General features: G+C 46.8%; 1 protein-coding gene across 2 annotated transcripts in view; it reads right to left on the reverse strand.

Moving 5' to 3' along the window:
- Nucleotides 1–803: 803 nt before the first annotated feature.
- Nucleotides 804–24519, reverse strand: part of INTS1 (integrator complex subunit 1) — a 28399-nt gene continuing 4683 nt past the window's right edge. Inside the window, exons 10-47 of one of the 2 annotated variants that reach the window (XM_056503453.1) lie at nt 24229–24405; nt 23873–23981; nt 23138–23258; nt 22414–22491; nt 21766–21923; nt 20501–20597; nt 19991–20082; nt 19614–19674; nt 19037–19234; nt 18622–18751; nt 18277–18456; nt 18036–18185; nt 17295–17474; nt 17003–17107; nt 16045–16212; nt 15617–15728; nt 15123–15281; nt 14226–14372; nt 13752–13850; nt 13254–13378; nt 12205–12576; nt 11416–11575; nt 10662–10802; nt 10116–10296; nt 9909–10032; nt 9285–9403; nt 8240–8327; nt 7404–7630; nt 6305–6428; nt 5693–5826; nt 5139–5331; nt 4740–4867; nt 4168–4280; nt 3509–3622; nt 2625–2695; nt 2037–2128; nt 1817–1926; nt 804–1412 (exon numbers count right to left, since the gene is read on the reverse strand). In XM_056503453.1, the coding sequence (XP_056359428.1) occupies nt 1297–1412; nt 1817–1926; nt 2037–2128; nt 2625–2695; nt 3509–3622; nt 4168–4280; nt 4740–4867; nt 5139–5331; nt 5693–5826; nt 6305–6428; nt 7404–7630; nt 8240–8327; nt 9285–9403; nt 9909–10032; nt 10116–10296; nt 10662–10802; nt 11416–11575; nt 12205–12576; nt 13254–13378; nt 13752–13850; nt 14226–14372; nt 15123–15281; nt 15617–15728; nt 16045–16212; nt 17003–17107; nt 17295–17474; nt 18036–18185; nt 18277–18456; nt 18622–18751; nt 19037–19234; nt 19614–19674; nt 19991–20082; nt 20501–20597; nt 21766–21923; nt 22414–22491; nt 23138–23258; nt 23873–23981; nt 24229–24405 (5253 nt within the window). In that variant the 3' untranslated portion in view covers nt 804–1296. Of the gene's footprint in view, nt 1413–1816; nt 1927–2036; nt 2129–2624; nt 2696–3508; nt 3623–4167; nt 4281–4739; nt 4868–5138; nt 5332–5692; nt 5827–6304; nt 6429–7403; nt 7631–8239; nt 8328–9284; nt 9404–9908; nt 10033–10115; nt 10297–10661; nt 10803–11415; nt 11576–12204; nt 12577–13253; nt 13379–13751; nt 13851–14225; nt 14373–15122; nt 15285–15616; nt 15729–16044; nt 16213–17002; nt 17108–17294; nt 17475–18035; nt 18186–18276; nt 18457–18621; nt 18752–19036; nt 19235–19613; nt 19675–19990; nt 20083–20500; nt 20598–21765; nt 21924–22413; nt 22492–23137; nt 23259–23872; nt 23982–24228; nt 24406–24519 lie in introns of both variants that reach the window. The other variant, XM_056503452.1, reaches the window with a different exon arrangement.

Genomic DNA, 24519 nt, shown 5'->3' on the forward strand with positions numbered 1-24519 from the left:
CTTTCATTCTCCATTTCTTTGCAAAGCCAGCTGGACATTCATTCATAATTTGACACACCAGCTAAAGTGCTCAGCTGTGGTATTCCTCATGTGCAAGAACAGACAATATTTCCCCACCCAGCCACCTATGAGGCCACAACTGTCCCTGCCACCAGCAAGAAGATATAGATAAAATTCCTCCAGGATGTTTGTCTTTACTATAGTGCAGTGTTTCTCTACTAACAAGTGGAGCATCAGAGGAATAGAGATAAATGACATGAGAACAAACTGGTGATTAGAATTAAGTGAAAATGGAGAACAAGTACATGGAGCAGTAATTTCTCTGGAGCAGGGGAAAGGAAGATTTCCTGTCCTTGAATGACAGCTGGCAAAATAACTATCACTCCTATCAGCAGGCAAGGCCCAGAGAGCAGTGGTCAGAAGAGGCACAGGGAGGACTGGCAGATCCCAAAGAGGAAATCCAGCTGTTTGTTCAAAGCCTCCACTGTGACAGTGGCCAGCTGCTGGGATATTTGCAAATAACCCAAGTAGTTTGTTTTATTTGTTTTTAAAAAACATTTTCCAAGGAACCTCTTAAAAGCTGTCCTGTCAGCAGCTGGTGCTGACCCAACTCATCCATGGTACTCCACTGACCCTTCCAAATCTGCTCCATTTCTTGCATATCTGTAAATGGCCAAGACAGCTGTCAGCACTTGGCCATGGAGACAGGTCTTCCAGAGAGGCTTTGTCTAGAATAACAGGAGACTGAAGAACAGGGGGAGTGGGATGTCAAGCTACGCCCAAGGGAGCAGACAAAGGCACAATGGAAACAAAGAGAATTTTAATTATAAAATAAAAAAAAACACCCACCCCCAGAAACCAACGTGGTCTCTCCCCCTGCACAAATCTGCATGCTCTCTCCAACACAAAGAGTGCAGACACTTCAAGTGCAAGGACCATCACTCACTCCCTTCTGCTCTCCCAGCAGCTCTGCCTTCTTGGAGAGACAAAAAGCCCCAAACAACAAACTGACAGCCACTGCTCCAAGACCCCATGAAGGAAGTGGTCCCTGTTTGGCACAATGTTCAGGAGATTTTTCTCCCACAATAATGGCATCTTAGCCAGCCAGATTGATCCTTGCACCTTTCTGATCTTCAGTTAGCATCTTCTTCTTTTCTAGCACAATCTGGCCTGCCACATCACCTCTTTGATCCTCCAGCACATGGCTTGCAATACACTGTTCTTACAGGGCTGTAATGCAGCTGATGAATCCATTAAATTAATTCCTCTGGAAGTGGAACTCCCAGAGCCACATGTTCATATCATGGCCTCCATGTGCAGAATCTTCAGGGCCTCTGAGATCTGAGAGCTGGTGTCGATCTGGCCGTACATGCCCACCAGGAAGGCCCTGTGCAGCAGCACTGCTGCGTGCTCTGGGAAAGGGAAAGGCAGAGTGAGGCCTGGCCTGAGGGCTGCATGTGCCAGAGCAATCCACCAACAACCACTGGGTGAGCATTTGCAGCTGCACAAGAAATCTCTCCTTCCATAAGAATCTGGCACAATCCCCCCTCCAACAGCTCTGTGGGCTTGTGATCATGTGAGAGGTCACAACTCAGAAAACTGTAAGGGGGCAAATCTACTTCAAGGAAGCCCCCCCCTGTATCTATGACAAATCCCTCTTGTAAAGTTCAGCCCAAAGCTACTACTGGTACTGACAGCCAGGTCTAAGCAACAGCAATCCATGGCAACTTCCCAGAGGAGCTGTTCCCAGCAGAGCAGCCCAGCTTTGACCCTTGTGAGGCCAACCATGCCCCAAAGGTGGCTGACCTCCACTCACCTTGGCAAAGGAGGGTGTATTCAGGCAGGTTCCTCAGGGCTGTCTGCACCACCTCGAAGTCTCGGCTGCCGAGGCAGTACATGTAGGTGGGCAGGAAATCTGCAGCAATGCTGGGAGTGAAACATGACAGTGTCAGCACAGCCCAGATGAGCCAGCACAGCCCAGATGAGCCAGCACAGCCCAGATGAGCCAGCACAGCCTCAGCTCCAGTGGGGCTCACCTGGGGTTGTTCTGGATGGAGCGCAAAGCCAGGCTGAAGGCCAGGTTTCGGCAGGAATCCTCTGATGAACTCATCAGCTTCTGCAGGTTTGTCTGAAAGATGAACAAATGTGGATCACAGGGCCATTCAGGGAGCACAAACTCCTCAGATTGGCATTACTCCTCCTCCACACGGATCCAGCCCAACACAAAACCAGCAGGTACTGGCTGACCCCAGAAATCCCTCTTTGTAAAACAGATTATCCTGGTTTTTAATACTTTAAAGTATCCTTCTGTAATCTTATTTTATGTGGGACAGCTGAGTTTTCCCTAGTTTCCAGCTTATTCAACAGAGCTGTTCTGTTCTGTTCTCTCCTTGCCCTGGGAAGAGGACAGAGCTTTAATTCTTCCTCTGACAGTAGATGATGATTGAGCCAGTATGCAATGGAGGGAAACGCTGTCTAAGGCTAACCGAGGACACTTTTCTCCTAAGGTGCTGCAACAACCACTCAAAAAGCAGAAGAAGGGTAGTGCTTAAGCTGGCTGTGCAAGAGACTCTGGTGAAAAGAATCTCTTCCTTCCAGTGGCAGTTTGAGACACCAATACTCACAGCAAAAAAGGCAAGAATCTCTGGCCTCCGTCTGGACATCTCATCGATGTCTGTCAGCACCTCCAGGATGTCTGGGAGAAGGCACAGTTGAAAAGGTGACTGAAATTCAGTGATCTAACAAAGAATCTTTTCTTTTTCCCCACAAAACCAATCTCCCAAGCCATGAAGTTTTTCCACTTGCACACAGAGGTAGTGTAATACAGACAGTTCTTTGAAAAGGAGGAGATCAGGGATGTGCCAGATCAACACATCCCAACCTGCCCAGGCAGAGAAAGGCATGCAATGGGGTGAGAGGTTTCAGTTCCAGAACACCTTCTTCTGTAACTAAAGACCCTCACAGACTGTCTCTTTAAAAAACAGGGTACAGGTAGGACTTTTTTGTCCTATTCTACCTTGGAAGGAAAACTGTCCCAACTTAGGTTTGAATACAGGACACCTATAATTTCAGAAGACCTTTGGAGAAGATTATTGTTCCCATATGCCAGGTTAACATGGTTTTCTTATATGAAGGCCATTTTGGGATTTCTAATAAATCCTGCTTCTCATCAATTTGGTATTTCATTTATATCAGCACTTCAGACCTGGCTTGAACTGCAGCATTCCTTGATTTACTCATATTATCTCCCAAAATGCTTAAAGACCCTCAAAGTAGAGGCCATTGAAGTACTGCTGAGCTAAGTGATAACAGAATCATAGGAAGCCTCTGTCACAGAATCACAGGAGGTTATGGACAAGTTAATTTCCAAAAATGGAACAACATCCTAACTGCTGGTGACTTCCAAACACAAGATTGAAACAGGAAACTCCTGCCAGATAAGTAACAAGGTTGACAAATGTCTGCATTTGCCCTGTGTGTGTGCACAGCTCTGCAGCTCCTCACTCACCCTCCACTGTTTGGCCTCTGGAGAGCCTCTTCATATACGGAGCCATTTCAGCCGGCGTGAGAGGTGTGAAGAGGGACACGCTGACCAGGGGGAGAGAGCCAGCAGCTGCTTCATCTGGGGAGAGAGAGGGAGAGCAGGGCACTCCTGACAGCCTGGGGACTGGCCACTATTCCCTACCAGTGCACTGGTGTGTCACAAGCCACCAGCAATGGTGTGATACAATTCCTGGCTCCTCTCACTGTCTAATCTCCTGTAACCCCCTCAGCTGACACTGAGGAGGAAGCTTCACAAACTTTTTTAATATTGAAGAATTTTCCCATGCAAGCTGTGCAAGCTGTAAACAGTGGAAGAATGGATGTATCCTTAGAGTCCTTCCAACAGGTCAATCCTTAAGTGTGGATTAAAAGAGCAAAATCCACAACCAGGAAACTCAACCTTGTTAAGGGCTGTTTTTCTGCTCCAGTAGTGATACCACTGGCAGGAAAACAAATTAACCCATCCAAGATACTGGTTCCCAACTGCTGAGCATACAAGTGCTATTCTCCACTCTAAACACATTGAGCTGTTACAAGCACAGTTTATACCCACAAAAACACCTATTTTCCAAAACAGACTGCAGGTTCATCAGCTGGAATAACTCTTCTCCAACCGAGACTCACCATCCTTCTGTTCATCAGAGCCCCTGTCCAAGATGCCACTCTTACTAGGCAGACTCAGCCCAGCCAGGAGGGACTTCAGCATTGCTAGGTCACTGTTGTCTGATGACAGATCACTGGGAAAAAGAGGTGACATGTTAGGCTCTCAGTAGCAATAAGGGCATGAGCACAGATGTGTACACTGAAACGAAGAGCTTCTCAGAAGCAGAAACAAGATTTTTCCTTTCTCCATAACTCAAATTCATTTTCCCCACATATCTGTAGGTGGGACCCTCCAGCTACTGCTCTGGGAAAAGACTTTCCAGTTGCCTCTCTGGAAAGGCTGCAGGCCACTATAATACCTCAGTATAACATTTAGGCCATTATGTGAGTTAAAGTCATTATGTGACCTCCCTGGGCTCAGTTTTCACCTATAAAGAAGAGATATGCTGCTCATTTCAATAGATACTTAAGGGAGCCAGGGGTGAAAAAGTGCCATATTAGCAGCTACTCTGTCACATCCTCTTGCTGTCTTCTGTCTGATTAGCTCCTGGCAATCTGACTGTGCATGGGCTAACAGGCATAAGGAAGCTTACTGGAGTGGATCCGAGTGTTTCTGCAAGAAGGAGACAGCTGCCTGGGCATTACATGTGATGTACTTGTGGATAAACTGGACAAACTTGCTGATGAAGGCAGCCAGGTGCCGTGAGGATTTCCTGTAGTTCTGGGAAAAGATCAAGAAGGAGAGGTTTAACCAAAAAAAGCAGCAATGCACTGCCCCATCCTGCACCTCTGGGTACCAGGGAGCAGTTTCTTGATCTCCTGCCTCCTCTTCAAGCTCTCAAAGGTACTTAATGCATTTTTTTTTTTTGTTTTTAGGCTTTTAGGAAGGTTTTCCCTTCAACTGAGAAGCACCAAGGGTGGCCCTGTGTTACAAGAGCTTCCCCATCTAGTGGCCAGCAGCCGGCACAGGAGGGAAGCAGGGCTTTTCCTACCAGCAGCAGCCGGATGAAGGACAGCAGACAGTCCCAGAGTGCCGCCTGGTGCTCGTTCTGGAAGACCTGTGGCTGGAGCAGCTCCAGGATCCCCAGCACATGGATGAAGAAGGTCAAGTGGTTCTGCTGCCTGAACTCCTGGAAATTGAGGTGAACGCGGCCATGCAGCAGCGCTGCAATCATTGGCAAGTGCCTGAAACACCAAACAAGAACATCTAGGCCTAGATCTTTCAGAAATGTTACCTCACTTCCTGGAAGGCAAAATCCCTTATCCTCTCTCAGTGTTCTGGTCTTGATCCCTGTATTGGCAGACTCAGCAAGCCCCATTTCCCACCCATACTCTGTTCCCTAGTCCCCAGTTCCAAGATTATTTCCTGACAGACACAAGGTGTTGCCTCATTGTAAAAGATGTAACTTCTCTGCCTTTTCTCCTGACTTCTGTACACGAAGTTGAATTCCCCACCACTGCTGTGATTGCTGCAAGTTTGTTCCCTTTCTAGGACAAGGGTGGGTGCTTTTCAATAAGCCCCAGCCACACACAGGGAGAGAGGTACCTAAGGAGGAGGATGGGATGAGCCACAGCCAGCTTCCTGCAGGCCATATTGGCATCCCACACGCGGCTTTCGGATGACTTGGAGTCACTGGTGTCTGCGAGGAGGTTAATGAATCTGTGAACCAGGGCATCAAGCTGGAAGGGAAATAATGAGCAAAATGTTAAGAAGTTTAATGTGCAAACCAGCCCCTGGCTCTCCAGCAGTGTTTCCCAATTCCTTTCCAGCTACACAGGGGGGTTAACAGAAATTATTTTCAGGTAGAATCTGAAAGTAGATGCAGTGTTCCAGCTGGCATGGGATCTGAAGTCCACAGTCCCTACAGACATCAAAGCAGGATCAGATGCCTGCACACTTGTGCCTTACAGAAGCCTTTGGCACACAAAAGCTTGTGGAGCTTATATTATTTTATAGAAGGACACTGCAAAATAAACCACACCAGAACTCTCTGCTCTGGAGAGTGCAGGCAGGGATGGGGTAACAGAAGAGCAAAATAAAGAAACCAAAGTCACCCAGGAAGCTTTTGCCAGTCCTCACCTTCTAAACTGGGCATCAAGGTAGCATCCATTCTGTATACACAACTGGAAAGGGGCTTTCCTTTGCCTCTAACTTTACCTTGCAAGTGCTGCTGTCTCTTGCTCCTTCACTGGTAAGAAGCATCTCAGGCATAGGCACAAGGAGCTCAGGTAGTTGCAGGTATATCTGCAGCAGAAGGTCCTGGCAGCATTTCCCCACAGAGCTAAAGGAAAAAGGGAGAGGTCAACCATTGGCTACTACATTAGTTCAACCAGCAAACATTCCAGACCTAACAGATTAGTAACAGCCTTCCTGCATGTGGCAAACAGAGCACGTGAAAACACACACATCACTAATCTCAACCAGTGTTTTTTAGCTCTTTGCTTATTTTGAACAACTCAAATCATTCACCTTCTACAGAGATCCATCCATAGTCTATGGGGATCCGTTACAAGGCCATCTGGAGTTAGAAAACTGCAGTTCCAAAGGGCATAGGACAAGAAAGCTCTGCTTACATCTGCAGTGCAGAGTTCCTGTATGTGGTACTCACAGTCAGCCTCATCCCAATTGGAAAAGAAGTCAGAACCACAACTATTCAGAGTTCATGTTCTCTATACACCTGAAGGCCCTTTAGATCCCTGACACAGCCTGTACTAGGAGGCAGTAGAAAACAACAGCTACTCAGAATCTTTCCTAATATCACCATAAGCAAGGTTAGAATTAGGTCAGTTCCTTTCACTGCCACAAAAACATCATCTTCCTGTTCTTTCCACAGTCCTAAAATAGCTGTTAGGAAATAATTTGGTCTCCATTCAGCTTTGAAAGCAAGTCAGAAGCAGGATGTATTACAAGCAGTGACTCAAGGGATGAGTAGACAAGAAATCCCACATTAGTAATTAAAAATAACCATTGCCTTAAAGAATGAAAGAAAAAATACCCAAGCATGTCAAGAATTTAATTCTGAAGTCCTAAAAGCAAAGGGGCTCTTAAATTTCACTTTTGAAGTCAGCTTCCTGGTTACTTAAAACCACCTGTTATTCCCCCAAATCTCAGGGAGGATAGTGTGCACTTTTCATACAGGCTCTGAACATGATTTTTCTAATGAAGACATACTGGCAAGTCTCATCATTACCTGCCTGCCTGTGCCCAAAAACTACAATTCCAGCAGATAGACAATGCTCCTCATTTGCAGCCTCACCTACTTCCCCACTGCTGGATGCAGCTGGTCAAATACTCTGTTACTTTTTTGATGTTCTCAAGGTCTCCATGAGAACAACTGAGCAACAGTGGCAGTCGAGACTGGATGAGTGTGCAGGAGGCCTCCTCAGTGTTCTGGTATCTGGTCTCTGCTTCAGCCAGGATCAGCTCCACCATGCTGATCAGTTCTGATGCCTTCAGGTGGAGCACAAACTCCTCACGGCGCTTCTGGAATGCAAGAGAACACCCTGAATGATTCCACACCAAATCCCAGGATCCTCAGCTCCTTCTAGTCACACCTTCCCTGACTGGAATGGAACATCTTAGAACCAGACTTAAGAGCAGCTCCATATCTACAGCTCTGAAAGCATCACAGCCCCAAATAAAACCTTTTTACCCCTCTTCTACTTCTTCATTTACTTCCATCTCAGCATGTGTGATGGGTCAGAAAGGATAATTCAGTCATCAAACCAAAGAAATTCTGTAGGGAAGAGACACAGCCTCCTTTTCTTTGTAAAATGGCAATCATCCTATGCTGGGTTTTAGCTTGCTTGCCACTCTAGTCTTGTGCCTTTACCAGATATTGTGGCAATTGCTGCAGGGGAAACGCCAAGTGGGCAAACTTTATGTGTTCCTATCAGCTTTTTGGACTCTAAATTGCCACTGTAATATGCAACAGCAGAGCAGCTAAATAACCAGCTGAGGTACAGGCAGCAAACTTGGCACACTGCACCTGAATCACTCCAGCCACCTCTTGGCCATGGAAAAATCAGGCACTGTGAAAACATTGCCTCTCAATCCATCCAGATAGGAATCTTGGAAGAACTGAACCAATACCTGAGGAGTTCTCTGGTCCCTTCCCTGCCAGATCCGAGGAATGTGAATACAGGCCCACAGGAAATCCAAGGATGCAGTTGGGTCAAACCTGCCAGAAGATAAAAGAAGACAGATTTGCAATTAGAGTCAACACAACCCTTGGGCAGCACACAAACACATGGAAGCATCACTAAACATGATAAGTGCTGTGAAGAAAGAAACATCTGCAAATGTAAAAATAGGATCTATTAAGTCCCAAGAAGGGGGTTAGTTCTGTTCCCAGATTATGACTAAATATTGTTGCAATAAGCACAGCACAGGGTACAGAGCAGAACAAATGGCATTCAGCAAGTGTGGGGGCTACATGGAGCCTTGCACCAAGGCCAAGAGTTGGTCATCAACACAAACAGTTAGTATAATCAGACCTTACTGTCCCTATCACAGATCTTGAACTGAGAAATTGATTTAATTTTGAGCAAGAAATTAAGAATAAAATAATAAACTACCAGTTTTAGAAGTATTGCTCTCATTAGATGTTAGCATTTTCTGATTCATAACTGTAACAATACTACTGCACTGGAACTTCAGTATTTGAAAGCTGTGTATAGAAGCTGAGAGCTAGGGCTGCTGCAGAAATCAAAACTGGGAGGCTGAGGGCATGAAAGGGTTAGAGAAAGACTGGAAATGGAGTCTAGTACAACCAAAAGATCCATCAGAGCCTGCCCAGGTACAGAGACAGCCCTCAGTTTGCTATCCAAGCCACCCTGCAAACCTTGTACTCATAAAGATTATCAACAAGGGCAATGCACGATGGATTACCCACAATTAGCACTTCCTGTTTAGAATGCAGCCAAATCTTTATGTGCTGCTTCCATCAAACAGTAGGCAATATTTATATCAAGGTGCACAAATCAGCAGGACTGAAACCTGCATCCTTCTCACAAAGTCTATTTTTGGCTGATTTACATCTCCTGGCAGACACATCATGAACATGGCAGGCCTTGTATTCTCTCAGACAGAGTTGCCCAACTCAATCCCTTGGCTAGGCCTGACAAACAAGACTCACCTTTGCTCCCTGTTCCTGCCAAGCAGAAGCCTGATGCACTGGTGCAGTGTGGTCCAGCTGGACTGGTGAGTCAGAAGGGCCAAGAGATAGGGGCGGAAGGAGGGCACCTGGGACCCTGCCTGGAGGCACAGAGAGAGGAAGAGATGTGATGAACAGATCCTGGTAGCAAGGTGGCTGTAGGAGATGCCATGTGTATTGCAGAAGGATGACAATCCAGGAGGGCAGACAGCACAGACAGCATGAGGATTTAGGGCAGCACTTTCTGACAGAACATGGCATCAGATGTGAAATTCAGTTTCAGCTTTATCTTTGGAATGGCATTTTGGGCAAGCTATTGATCTGTCTGCAAAAATACCAACAAAAACACAGCTGGCTGGGCTGTTATGTCTGTAAAGCACTCTGAAGTCCTTAAAAGAACACAGCTGAGGAAATATAAAGGTAAGAGGAAACAAGCCCTGCACTGAGAAATGTGAGCCTTGCACAGAACTGTCCTCCTAGTCAGCCTGTTCTTCTTTGGAACTCACACAGTAACCTGTGGCAAAACAAGGTTTCCCCTTGTTTCCAGGTGCAGGTTAGTACCCCAGAAAGTCATTTCAGCACAGCCCTCTGCCCAACAACTCTTACTTTGTTCCAGGAGAACAGTAGCTTCTGCTGTAGATCAGGGCAGCTGCTGATGACTTCTGGGTCTAACATCTCCAGCCAGTCATTGAGAAGGCCAGAGGCAGGCCCTGGCCAAGCTGATTCAGCACTGTGGACAAAGCAAGGCCAGTGTCACTGATGATACCATGCACCCAAACCTACTCACAAATTCCTATCATTGCCTTGGCTCACCTGCAACTCTCCACCTCCTTCTTTACTGGTGTTTCCTCTTTGTCCTGGAGCAACAAGGAGCACACCACAGCAATTGGTTTCATGGCAGGACACCTGGCAGTGGTCTCAACAGTAGCTGAGAAGAGGACAGTCAGGAGCTCCTCCAGGTATGGAGAGTGGGTTTCAATCAGACCTTGAAGGACTAGCAGAGGGAGAAAGATGCCACTCATTAACTTCAGGATGTGGTGAAAGGTATGGAACCTTGCAAGTATTATTCCTGATAGCCAGGCTCAGTGAGGAAGAGGGAAGCCATTTTTATCTGGGATATTAAGTTCCATTTCTCTTTTCATTAGTGGAAACCAACAGTTTGCTCAGACTTAATCCCAGCCCCAGATCACAGTTTATAAACCCATACACAGTGGGGGAAAGGAGGTGATACAAGATCAGTTCACATTTTCTGATGCAGGGAAAAGACAGATTCCTACAGCCTGCACAGTAGGCACTGCCTTGCTGGGCTGGAATTTCAAGCTACTGCTGCTGCAAAGGAGAGCAGAAGGATGTCCATACCTTTGCTGATGAGCTCTGGCTCCACATTACACTTCTCTCCTGATTTCAGGGTTGCAATGATGGCACAGACCGTGGAGCTGATCAAGTCAGGGTCACGACGGAAAGAAAGAGCTTCTGTGAGGTGCAAGAAGCCACCTCGAACTGTAATGAAATCACAGCACTGGCATCACAGGGACAAGCCAGCCCCCACACCAGACTTCCCTCCTACAGATTCCCCATGTGGCTCCAGGGTAAGACTACCAAAACACACAAACATACATTCTACTGCCATTTATGGCTACAAACCTTGACAGCTCTCCTGTGTGTTACAGGGGCATGCAGCTAAAAGAAAGCTCTGTAACTACAAACCCATTTCCCTGCCCAAGCTCTTGGTTAGACTCCTGCTCCCAAGAGATGGCAGATAATACACAACTCTACAAGTCATAATGTGACCTTGTTCCAGAGGCATTCCTGCATGCTCATCTACCAAAACAACAGCTCAAACAGAATTCCTGCTTGAGAAATTATAAGTTTTCCCTAAGAGATCTGCTGTGCTTGGTGAGATGCTACCACGTATCTACTGCAAGCCCCCAGAGCTAAGGCATTGTTCATAGCCTCAAAGAGCTCCTGCAGCCCAGTGTGCTACTTCTGTAACTCCTCACGACACCTGTCTAAAAGGCTGCCCATGACATTTCTTGCTCCAGGTGCAGTTTTGTTTGTCTCATTCTGCCCAGTTTGTCCCCTCTGAGTCCCATAAGCTGCCCAATGCCAGTACCATCACTGATCCTGTGCCTTGAGGAGAATTGCACAGCAAAGGCCTTCAGCTGAGCTCGCAGGGGACCATCTTCCACCGCGGGGTTCTCCAACCACTGCAGCATCTGCATGAGCACTTTGAAGAAGAGCGAGGAGAAGGCAGTGTCCTGTGGCATGGAGCGCTGGGAAGAAATTCTTACAGTCAGGGTGGTGAGGCACTGGCAGAGGTTGCCCAGAGATTCTAGACTCCCCATTCCTGGAAGTGTTCAAGGCCAGGTTGAATGAGCTCAGAGCAACCTGGTCTAGTGAAAGGTGTCCCTGCCCACGGCAGGGGAACTGGAGCTAGGTGATCTTTAAGGTCCCCTTCAACCCAAACCATTTTATGACTCTATCAATCAGATTTCAGCTGTCAAACTACCTGCAAATGCCCTGGCTTGCAAGACATTCCAATGTTACAGAACAACACAGACTAGAGATACCAAAACCAGCAGAGACCTACAGCTGTAAATTCGAAAAACAGTTACTTGGCTAGGTAATGTACACTAACTCTGCAAGTAATCTCAGCAGTGCTAAGCTAATGTGGCCAGCCTGCATCCAAATGCCCATGGCCAGACAACCTGAGATGAGCATTACAAAGTGTGCACAGCAGAGCAGATGTACTGCAGATCTCCCGTTTCTCCCTTTCCCCTCTTTCTGAAATGCTCCCAAACAGATCTCCCGTTTCTCCCTTTCCCCTCTTTCTGAAATGCTCCCAAACAGATCTCCCGTTTCTCCCTCTCCCCTCCCTCTGAAATGCCCCAAAGGCACTCACGTGGTACTGGTAGAGCTGGCGCATGAGCGGGCAGGAGATGAAGTGCTGGCGGTGCATGGCCATGACCAGGGCTCCGCTGTGCGCCGAGTTGAGCAGCGCAGCCACGGCCTGCAGCAGCCGCATCGAGATCCCGCTCGCCGTGGCCCCACTCGCTGAGATCCCACTTGCTGTGGCCCCACTTGCTGTGGTCCCAGTTGCTGTGGCCCCAGTTGCCGTGGCCCCACTGGCCTCAGCCCCGCTGGCCTCGGCCCCGCTGGCCCCAGCCCCCTGGCGGATGCGGGCCAGCTCCTGCCCCAGCGCCTGCTGCAGTGCCAGGGCCAGCGGCCGCAGGCTGGAGTTCTGCCACCGCGGCTCCGGGGTCAGTGGGAAAAGCTGGGGGATACAACAGGGAGTATGTTTATGACAGACAATGAAAGAATTGCTGTAACATGAACACCCTGAGGCAGAAGAGTGGTTTTCCTTGTACAGTTATACTGTAGGCTAATGGGAACCTTCTGATACAGCTTCTTCTATATTCTAGTGCCTGGCACATGAACATAAGCAGCATCTCTACAACCCCAACATGACTATCAACACTGACACTGCAGGGGAATCCTTCTACCCAAACACCAACAACCAACTTGGCCAATTAATTCCCTGTAGGCTCCTTCTGGAGCCAATGGAGGGAGGGAAGCTCTGTAAGCAGACGAGTACAAATGCTGTTTGCACACAGCTTTGCTGCCAGGGCCCTATGAGCATTTCACAAATCCTACATTCACTGCTGAGAGGAAAGGCGCTATGCACAGAACAAACAAGGTGCAGAGACAGCAACATGCTAGTAGGTACCAGGCATGATCAAAAGCTACATCAAGTTCCAGCTGCAAGAAAAAATTCCTGCCAGTATCAACCGCACCAGGCTGTAATGGCACAGCCACATTGCATCAGGGCTTTCATATTTATTGCCTGCAAACACTGCAAGATAAAGAGTCACAAGATGCAAGTATAAGAGAAATGGATTTTGTAAAGCTGCTGCAGGGAAGCAGTTACTCAGCTGGAGGTTGTAGCAGTACCTGCAGAAAGATGCCTGCCAGATCATCTTCTGGGCCCAGAACACGGACCTGGCTCAGGGCCCGGATCCGGCTCTGACTTTGAGAGCTCTCAGGACTAGCTTTTGACCTTGCAGTCTCAGCACTGTCTGCAAGAGGAATAAAAGGAAAGAAAGGAAAATGCTGTTATGGTAGATAGCATCTGGAGCCCCAACATCAGATCACCTTCAGCTTTACAGTCTCTAACTATTGAGGAATTCAGCAGTTTTTCTCTTAATTCCAAGTAAGACCTACTGTTCCATATGACTCAGAAAAACTCACTGTTATAAACTCCAAAAAGTATTTGAATTTCTCTCTTTGCCAGAAGCAAAAAACTCTAGCAAGGACTGTTGTCTAACTGCAGCTTGCTGGTTTATTGCAACACAATTGCCTTTTAAGACACCTCTGCCTGCTCCTCTCAACAGCAATAAAGGAGGGAAGTTCAGAAGATCACTTTGACACTTAGGCTATCCTGGGCAGTACCTCGGCGGGCTGGTAAGGAGGCAGTAAGCAGGGAGTGGAAAGTCTGGCCTCCTGTTGCTCCTCTCTCATGTTGAACCTCCACAAGATGAGCCATGTAGTCTGAAAAAAGGAGGAAATAAGATCATCATCTTGCCCTCTTCAGTAAAGCAGGACAGAATTGGCTGTTTGTACAGCTCCCACAGACAAGAGAATCTGCAGTTCCTACAGACTTCGTAAACATGGAAGCCTTGAAAACTTTATTTCTTTTACAATGTACCTTTTTGACTCTGTACATTTTAATCCAAGAAATCCTCCTCTATTTTGGGGAATACAGCCAAGGGCCACTCAGGTGGCTACAGTGACAAGCTGCCAAAGCAGCCTGTGCACAAAGTTTGCTGAATTAGCTTGGATTTTTCCAAGGAAGTCACAGGAGATACTCATGGAATCTGTTCAAGAAACATTAAATGCCTAGTCAGCCTCATCCATAGCTCTTACTCTTGTCCATGATGTTCTGCTCCAGTGTCTGTGGGTCATGAGATACTGCCTGATCCAGGTACTGCAGTAGTTTGCTCATGCTGGAAACTGGGATTCCAAAGGACTGAACAAACAGAAGCAGCTGCTGCGGCTCCAGGTCCTGCAGGGCTGAAATAGACAAACACTGAGTCCTCAGACTCTGAACTGCCCATGGAGGGTCATCTTTATTACCTGATCTTTATGCTTTTGTCTGGACCAACAGTGACACATTAATGACAAGGCTGCAGAGAGCCTAAAGCCAGAAGTCTGACAGCTGCCTACTATATTTTCTCTCCTCTGCAAATCATTGCTGCCTTATTGCATCTTCCAGTTAATTCACTCACTGGCTAATCTGATCTTCTGTTTAATTTTATTAGAACCTCAGTAATGCAATCATTCGTATTAAAAAATAACTTCCACCCTATCTCTTGATGGCTGCAGGCAGGAATTACTGAATAATTCAATCACTGGCTATAGACAGCTGTCATTTAATTAGTAAAATGGGATGAAAGCTCTGAATACCAAGAAGAAAGAGAGCACTGACAAGTGATATGAGGACCAGAGCAACCAGAGGTTTAGCTTACATCCTTTAGGCACAGCTTTTCACAGTGTGTGCATGTTATCTGGTGACTGCATAGCTTAGGCCCATCTGAACTGTTGTAAAAGAGATGGGACCTCAATTCAGAGTCTCCCATTCCTTTAAAATATACAGAAACGGGAATATCCATTCAGACTCACTCCCCTGCTTTAAAAGTAACACTGACGGATGGCTCCATCCAAAGGCATCCAAGCAGGATGGCTGGGCACACTAGAGCAGGGAAGCCTCTGCCTTTCCTTCCAGCAGGGTCTGAAACACCAACAAACAAGGCACAGGCTCACCTGCATCCACGAGACGCGGGACCTCTGAGCGGATCATCCGCAGCTTCAGCCAGTCAGGGAGCAGCAGAGCCTCCTCAGAGGTGTCAACCAGAAAAGCAGTAGGAAGGGGCTTTTTCTCCGGGAACCATATATCCAGTAAGGTGTAAAAATCACCATCCCCTGCTTAAGAGTGGATAAAAATTATTTCCCATGTTCACAAGTACCTAGAATGCTCTGCCCTTCTCTATCAATACATCAGAACACACCACTGTTTTGGTATTTCCTGCTGACTGCAGAAGGCCAAAACAAAAAAGAAAAAAAGAAATCAGCCTGCAAATCCTTCACTCTCTGCAGTAATATTCTGATAAATCTTACAGCTACAAACATGTACATCAAGGGTCAAGCCTCTGAGTAGAAGGATTAACAGCCTGACCTGTTAGGAGACAGCGGACAGAGAAAAGCCACCCTGTATTGACCATGACCCCCTAAAAAATATATAAGCATACTTCACCAACCTTGAGGTGGCCCCAGTGTCAGGAGAATAACCATGGCATGGACCACAAGGATGTGCATGGTGGCTGTTTCCCCACTAGTCCAACGAAGGAACACCTGATCCTGGGACTCTGACTGAAAACAGGCAGGAAAAGACAGGATGAGCAAAGGTGGAGAGAGAAAGGAGAACATGGGAATGGACAAATTTAGTCAGACCATAGTTCCCAATATTTCCAACAATGGTCACAAAAGATACTTGGGGAAAAGTTAAAAAGGCTTTTTACAAGCATACAGCCTTGGCTCTGATATTATGTCACGATTCAATTATTTTCAGATCAGGGAATTCTTGAGCTGGACTTGGTTTATTCAAATTGAGTAAACCCTAAAGGGCTTCTGTTCTGTTAACCCTGCCAGTCCCTGTGACCTGCTGGGCAAGGCAGGAGGCACTCACCCAGCTGTACACCTCCTCGCCCTCCTTGCTCTGCCGCATGCGCTTGATGTAGCGCGAGAAGATGGAGAGCAGAGCCACGAGCACTGCATCTGACTCAGCACTGTAGGAGAGCTTGGAGAACAGGTGGGACATGATGGTGGAGCGCTCCACGATCAGTCGAGCGACATCCTGCAGGGAAAAAACACCCAGGAGGTCTTTACTGCAAAACACAGCCCTGTTTCATTGCAACATGCTCTCCATTTCCCATCATCAGCCCAGTACACAGCACTCTGGAGATCAGCTTGTGGAGCCAAGAGTACAACTGACACAGGAGAGAAAAGGCCAGTGCTCTCATGCATCTTACAGTGCCCCAGTGGAGCACAGATGCCTGCTGATGCCCCCCATTACAAAGTAAGAATTTACATAGCATTTCTCTAAAGAAAAAGATCTACTGATGCTTATCATTCAACCTCCTCCATGTATCTAAACAGAGACACTATCAGCACATGAATCTTAAAAGCAATGAAAAAAGCACCCAGGGATAAAAAAGTAAGAAATATCATTTAAAAAAATCACCAAAAGCTTTTCTAAAAAGAGAAAACCACACACAAATGAATAAACCCAGAAATCTAGTTTTGGTTACAGGGAAGTACACATCCCACCACTAATGTTCCTGGCTTCCCATTCTCTCCCCAAACACATGAAACACTGCCAATTGGTGGGATTTCCATCAAACCACTATCCACTCTTTCATTCTCCATTTCAGCTGATGGGCTCCTGCACTGGAGGTTATTGCTCTGTTCACCATTACATTATATAAACCAAAGACACAGGTTTGCCTTCCAACACACACAGAGACACAAACATGCAGTTATCAGAGTGACACACTCCCCAAAACTCATCCTGGTGGTACAGCAAGTCCCATGCCTACCACTGTCCTGGGACATGCCACGTGTCCCCACACAATCCCTCCTCTCACCAGAGCAAGGTCGTTGTGCTGTCCCTGCTCCTCCACTGGGGCATGCTGGGAGAGGTACACCAGGTAAGCACTGATGGTCTGGGGATCTGTCTCCATGTGGATGGCCTAGAACGAGAATTCCTTCCATTAGAAATCAGGATTTAATGAAAGCAAGAACCAGCATAAGCAAAACTCTTCTGCAAGCATGTAAACATATTAATATCACAGCCAGATCCAGTTTGCTTAGATCTGTTTCAGCAGTAGTAGAAAAAGAACAAGCTTGACACTCCTATCTTCAGCTGCTTCCACCCACCTGCTGCAAGGCCAGAGCTGTGGTGGCTCTCACACTGTCAAACAGTGGCAGCCTGGGGAGGTCTCTCAGCAGCCACTGATATCCCTGCAGCAGCTCGGAATCGCCCGAGTCCTCTTCCATGGGGTGATCCTTCTCCTCCCCATCACGCATTCCTCCTTCTGACAGCACCAAGGACAGGCCCTGCACGAGTCACACAGATACAGCTGTTGCATACAAAGCCACAGCTGGACTGCAAGTTTCATACTAGTGAATGTAACAGAAACATGCTTCAAACACCACAGAATGATCCAAATGCAGCACACAACTGGTTTCAGCTCATATAATGTGTTTTCTTGAGATACCCTGCTTGAAATTTCAGTCTGAGCATGATCTTTCTGAGCTCCCTGCAATTCTCTTTGCCTTGTCTAGGCTGCAGGGCACCAGGCACTCACTCACTCCTCACAGACAACAGCCTCTGCCAATTACTCCACATGGCACACAATCTCCCGAGTCTACACCTGAACTTCACAGGAAACCTAGTAAAATCCAGCTTTATCTTAAGTACAACTTAGCTGTTGAACAATAACTTCTGAGCAGCAGGGAGCAGAAGTGTATTTGATGGGGTTTGGAGATTGAGACAAGTCACTGAAGGAGGATGTCACGGAACACTTGTGACTGTGCTGGCTCTGGACTGCAGACAACTTAGGGCTCTGCCCTGGGCTTCAGACAGACCCCAGCCAAGATGGTTTTCATTCTGCTCACCTTCATGGCCAGGACCCGGGAAGCCACCTGGGAGGAGCTCAGGCGCCGCAGGAAGTAGTCAAGCACCTCGCAGGTTGTCTGTTCATCTGCTTTGGGTCCCAACAGCAAGTCTTGCAAGCGTCCAAGCAGCTGCCTTTGTTTCTGTTGTCTCTGTGAAGTGATAAGTTGGTCTGTCCAGTGAAATCAAATCTGGGATGCACACAAAGTAGGTAACAGAAGGGATTCCCAAGACACTGCTCACCTGACGTTTCTTGGCACGCTGGTCCTTACTCTCACCCTCCTCTTCCTCTTCACCTGAGGTGGATTCATCAGCAGCATCATGAAGCAGGAACTCACAAAGACATTGCACGGGCAGGACATCCAAGGAGCCCTCACTGGACTGAACCAGATCTGCCAGCCATGGCATTGACTGTGATGAGGCCTGGGAAGGATGAGAGTAACAAGATCAGCAGAACATAGATGCAGCACACTGATAATTTAATTCCTGAGCAGCAAACCACCTTCCCCTGAATGCCACTTAGTTTCCTTTTGGCCCTCATTCTGCTCAAGTTTCAGAGGTGAGGGATCCAGTCCCACCACAGCCCACCTGTCTTTGGATGATGTTGAGAAGAAAGTCAGGATGGCGACTGCGACACAGAAGGTGGCCCAAGCGAAGAGACTGGTTCAGGCTTTTCACCTGCTCCAGGACATGGGGTGGAGGTCTGCGAGGAGGGCCCCTGCCACAGAAACAGCAAGTTACCCAAAGGCTAACAGACCTTCACTCTGATGTGATGAGGTTCAGTCAGTTCTGCAGTGCATGAGGGGTTTATAGGAAGGTGGCAGGCAGGCTGGAACCAGATGATCTTCCAACCAAAACCATTCTGTGATTCTGTGATCCCATGGGCTACCACACCACAGGGTTCTTCGTCCCCACATCAACCACCCTGGGGGGAGTAGGGTTTCCTGACTAGTGCTGTTAACTAGGATTTCATGATGGTACCAGAATGCAGAAGGCTACTTACTGAGGGTCCAGACTTGTCAGCTGGGACAGCAAGAGACTGCTGCTTTCTGTAATTGTTTGTTTCGTGGATGCAGCTGCCAGATGACCCTCAAATGCAAGAATCTCCTGTTTTTCTCTCTGGGAGATTTGAAGTTCACGATTAATCATCTCCGTGCGTGTCTCCTCATCCGTCAAGGTACATTGAGGATAGGAATAATTACTGAGAAAGTAAGTTGGAAAAAAGGAAATGGTTATCTTTTTCTATTCAAAATTCGTGAACCACAGTCAGTAAGAACACGGGATTTCAGCTCTGACAGACAATGTGGAAAAAATCAAGTAGTTTCTCAGTGGAGCCAGGAGAGTGAGACCTTCTCAGCAAGGCATAGCAGTCATCCCTCTCCCCCTTTTTCTCAGCTTTATTCCCTTTCTTATAATATTTCTGTCAAGGGAAGGCACTTTTCCCACTCCAACTGCAATGTTGATGCCAGTTTATTTTACACAAGTCCCACTGGAAAGGAAGAAGTCGCATGGCACAAATTTAATTCAGAAATGTGCTTTCAGTGTTTGTTTGATATATGTAGAGATTTAAGCATACTAACTTGGTCATGACCATTTCCATGAGCATCTTTAGAGAGGGGTACTCCTCCCATGCAGCCAGACCTGCAGCAAAGAAGAACAATAAGGAATACAGGAAAAAAATAGATCCTTTATATATTCTAACACATTCCAAACTGGGGAGACACAAATTCACTTGAGAACAGCTCAGAACACTCAGAGCACAAACAAGGTGATTCCAGCCACATGCAGGTCCAAATCCAACCTCCATTTTTCACCCTCAGGGGATACACAGTTATTTAACTGCAGTCACCTCACCAACCCAGCACAGGTCTTGCACACAAGCAACCAGACTTCTGCAGAAAGCACCTTGGCCAATTTTTGCAGCAGAACTGGTATCCTAAGAAATGTTTACACTCACCAATGTTTTCAGGGTTGAATGCAGCCACTACAAGCAGGAGAGGCCAAGCTTTCCAGTAGAGAGTAGAAATAGCTAGATTTGGAGGCTGGTACCTGCAAAAGCCACCAAGAGAGAGAAGTGGTCAAATTTGGTTCCTTAAGCTCATCTCAAGTCTGCTTTTCCCCTTAATCATTCACTGTTTAGATTCAGCCATGCCAGTTCAGTGCTTTTCCCAACAGAGACACACACACACACACACAAAAATCCTTTCAGGAGGGACAGCAGGATTCAGCTGAAGAATTCTAGGGCAGAAAGGTCAGTGCTTGCAGATCAAAGTACATTCCATGACTCGGGCCTTGATTGCTCCAGAGAAATACCCATCTGAACATGACCCTGAAAAGGCTTCCTTGTCATTTTGTTGTTACAAATTTTAATAGAGAAAAGCATTTTAAAATCTTTGAGCTGGGAATGTTAATCACAAGGTGAAAGTGAGCTAGATCACAGCAAGATTATCTATGTGATAAATCTTACCCTGGGGGTAGCTGGATATTCTCTGGATGGTGATAAGTGCACAGATTTAAAACTGCATCGATCAGCTGGATTCTTTCTACCCTCAGGACCTCAACATCTGGAAGAGAAGAAAAGACTGAACAAGTTATTGACCTGTCTACCTGCCTGAAAGTCCTTCAAGAAAAGCATCACAGTATAAAAAAAAATTTACTTCAAGCAACTGTGTTATTGTGGGCTTGCTCTCGTGATATTACAGAAACAAAAAATCAACATTTAAAGAGCAACAACACTTAAAAATCCTATAAGTCAATATATAAGGTTCCAGCAGCAATCTGGTTTAAATTCTTAAGGGTACTTTTTTTCCCAAATGAATCCAATATGCTACTTATAACTTCTTCAGAACTTGGATACACTCCTTCAGGTAAGCAACGAATCTGCCCAGAACTTCTGGGGCTCAGAGGAACTAAAAATGCATTTCAACTTTGTTGCAAGTTTTCAGACTCACTCTAATTCTGAGTCTTCCAGTAAATGAAACAGTGCAGGATTTAAAATCCCATATGAGAGGCTGGACACATTTTGAGAGGATACTGAACAGCAAAGTCTAGATCCTTCCACAAGCATTGAGCAGTTCAAGATCACTCTTTGCCATTAACCAGTCAGCACTAAAAGCAAGTAAGATGCTTTAGAATCAAACTCTGACAACACTCTCAATACTGCCACAAACACACACAGCTCAGCTGAATGGACTTATTTCCCAGCACTGCAGGAATTTAGACAAATGCTAAATGAATTCATAAAAAGGCTAAGAGTAAAGATTACTTTTGTAACTGCTATTCTGTAAGTGTCCCAATAATGGACTTGGGAAGAGCACACAATTGGCTAATTAATTCAACTTCCAATCCTTCCATTTTTGTATAGCCTATAAATTTCATTTTACAGTATGTACAAAGGACTAAATTGAATTTAAAACCGCTGACTCAAAACTCTGGGTGATTGTTCACAGTCCTTCGTTCTCCACACAACCAATAATTTCCCAAACACTCCATGATACAAAATTAGTAACAGAGAGAAACAGTAAGAGAAAATAAGAAGCTTCTCCAGTGAGAAAGCAACAGCAGTACATGTCTGGCTTTGAGCCAAATGCTTAGCCATCACGACTAAAATATGCTTTAAGTGATGCAAAGGCTCTTTGGTAGGTGGTAGGAGCTGTCTCAGCCCTGGGTGGCAATAGGAGGACGTGGAGACAGAAGCAAGCACTGGCTGGTGGGAGCTCTGTGCAGCCTCACCATCTGCCTGCACAGCTGCAGCCCTCTTCACCAAGTGGTCGGCGAGTTCCATGGCATCAGCAGGGCCCAGGGGCAGGTCCCGCGACAGCCCGATCACCAGGATGCGCATCAGGGTGTCCTCCAGGATGGGCACCTCGGAGCACAGGCGCAGGAAGAAGCTGCAGGAGACACCAGACATCAGCCACACTCCTTTGGACAGCAGTGAGGGCTCCTGGAACCCTCCACAGACCCTACAACTCATCTGCAGCAGGAGACAGACCACAGCTTAGTTTACACCACCTCCCCTGACCTCCAGCTCCAAGTGCAACTATTTGAACCAAATTATTATCTGAGTATCACTTGCATTGCCTCCTCGAGTTTGAGCTCCCTAACCTTATCCCAGTTACCCACACACTGTGGAGCTACCCTCCTTACAACTACAGCATCAAGATACAGAACAGCTTGGCACAGGGAACAGGAATGAAGGAGGAAGAGGAACAGATGGAGAGTGGAACAACACCCCCCAGTTTTACGGCAGTGTAACAGATGAAGAAAATCTGAGCACAGTTTCAAGCCTTTCCAACACAGAGCTATATAAGGATCACCAGAAAACACCCATTCCTCTGCCTGCAGCTAGAGCAGCTCCCCACCTGCACCTGCCACACTCACTTGCGGTCACTCTCAGGGGGCCAGTTGTCCCATTTGTAGTAGGTTTCTGGCTGCTCTGTGAAGAGCACCTTGTGGAGGCTGCAGAGATGAAAAGAACAGTAAACACCACCTGGGAGGCTTAAGAACACATACAACAGTCCAGTCTCCCCCAAATTCTGCTAAAGCTTCCCATCCAACACATGAAGGAGCCCCCTCAGATAAGTGAGTCTAGCAACAGTAACATGATTCAGAACAGAGAGGACTATACAGTATGGGCTCTGGGCTTTTATACTTTCAGTAATTCACCTTGCTTACTATTATTCTGTCTCAAACTGCCTCAGTAATGCCTTGTGTCAAGACCCCAGGATACCATCTGTCCTCCACAAGACAGAACTATCTGCGGAGCCAGCAGCCATAGAGCCTTAAAAAATATGTCAAACAAAAAAACAACAAGGAATCCACAGGGAAGTTTGGTCAGATAGCTAAAAATCCCCTACTGAGTGGACCCAAAGAATATAAATTGAAATATTTTCCATTATCATACGTTTCTGGTACAAGGATGCATCTGAGGGAATTTCAGAGAGGGAGACAGTCCCAGCCTGAACTCTGCTAAAACTTTCTGCTCCCTGTCTGAAAACAGGAGAGAAATCTAACCAAACCCTGGTGTATACCTAGTTTTTCATAATACATCACAGTGTTAGGGAAGGGACTGGTTATGCACAGACATGACCAGTCTGACTCTCACCAGTGCACATAGTCCTTTGGAGCCAGCTTGCTGATAGATGGAACAACTGTATGCAGCCACCAGACAGCATCACGTTGGATAGCAGCAATTTGGTTCTGGAAAGAGCGCAGCACTTCCAGGTCTGAAAAACAGTCAGGTCACAAAATACACACATGAGCCCCATCAGAAACATGGTAGTTTCAAGACAGCAACCAGGACTCTGAGGCATCAACACTAAATCACAGAATCACAGAATGGTTTGGGTTGGAAGGAACCTTAAAGATCACTTTGTTCCAATTCCTGCACCACAGGCAGGAACCCCCTCTAGTGAAGGGGAACCAGAGGAAAATATGAGAAAGATTTGAGCCCCCCAGCTCTAACAGCACATGTTCTTTGCTTTCTGACACGTGCTGTAGCAAAGCCCCCAAGACAAAGCACAGATGGATTAGTTTTGTGAGAAGAAGGCATTGGGCAGTCATGTCAATGACACACCAAAGGCCTGTCTTCCCATTCCCTTAATCCTTACAGCTGCCCCTTCAGGCCTGAGGCCCCTTCAGCCACAGCTATTTCCCCAGCCTCTCAGCCACAGTTTCCACAGACACAAGAAGCAGCCAGCCATGCAAATGCCACATCTTCTATCTCTATCAGTCCCAGGATGACAGCAGGCTCCCAACTCTAGCTGATGTACTCCCAGCATCAGGGACAGATATCTACCAAGATGTCCATCCCCAGAGAGAACTTGGTTCTTCTGCTTACTCTTTTTCTCTCCTTTGTCCCAAGCAATTCCAGCCTCCTTCACCTGGGCTGTGATACCAAGCATCATGGAGACAGCTAGCAGGTCTGTTATGTGGATGACAAACCGCTCCTTAAAATAGAAAAGAAAAAAAAGGGTTGAATAGCAACACCCAGAGCTGCCTTCTGGAAGTGTTTTGTCATCAAGAATTATGAACGTGGATGTTTGGAAATGAGATATGGGAGTGCTGCTATGAGACACACAAATAATGACTCATTCAGACACCAGAGAGCAAAAGAAAGAATGTCCAGGAAAGAAGACACAGAAGAGCTCAGGGTATCACTGGCACATCCAGCAGCACAAGGGTCAGAAATGGTACCTTGAATTCCATCTCTGCATACAGGGCCTCCTTCCTCTCCTGCATGAGACCCAGACAGAAGGCCTGGAAGTTGATCTCATGTTTTGTCTGTTTGATGATCTCTCTCAGCAGAGCCCGTGAAGCTCGCAGGTAATCGTCCTTGGTGGTCAACAGGTCCTGGAACACCATTGCCAGGTACTGGGGGCACACAGAGAGAGAACTTTCAGTGCACTGTAATGGGTCTGCATCCACAAAATGAAGAGACACAAGGAAACCATGCTGGAGGTATCCTGTCCTTCAGACCCTGGGTCT

Source organism: Oenanthe melanoleuca, chromosome 14, assembly GCF_029582105.1.
Source record: "Oenanthe melanoleuca isolate GR-GAL-2019-014 chromosome 14, OMel1.0, whole genome shotgun sequence".
Taxonomy (NCBI): domain Eukaryota; kingdom Metazoa; phylum Chordata; class Aves; order Passeriformes; family Muscicapidae; genus Oenanthe; species Oenanthe melanoleuca.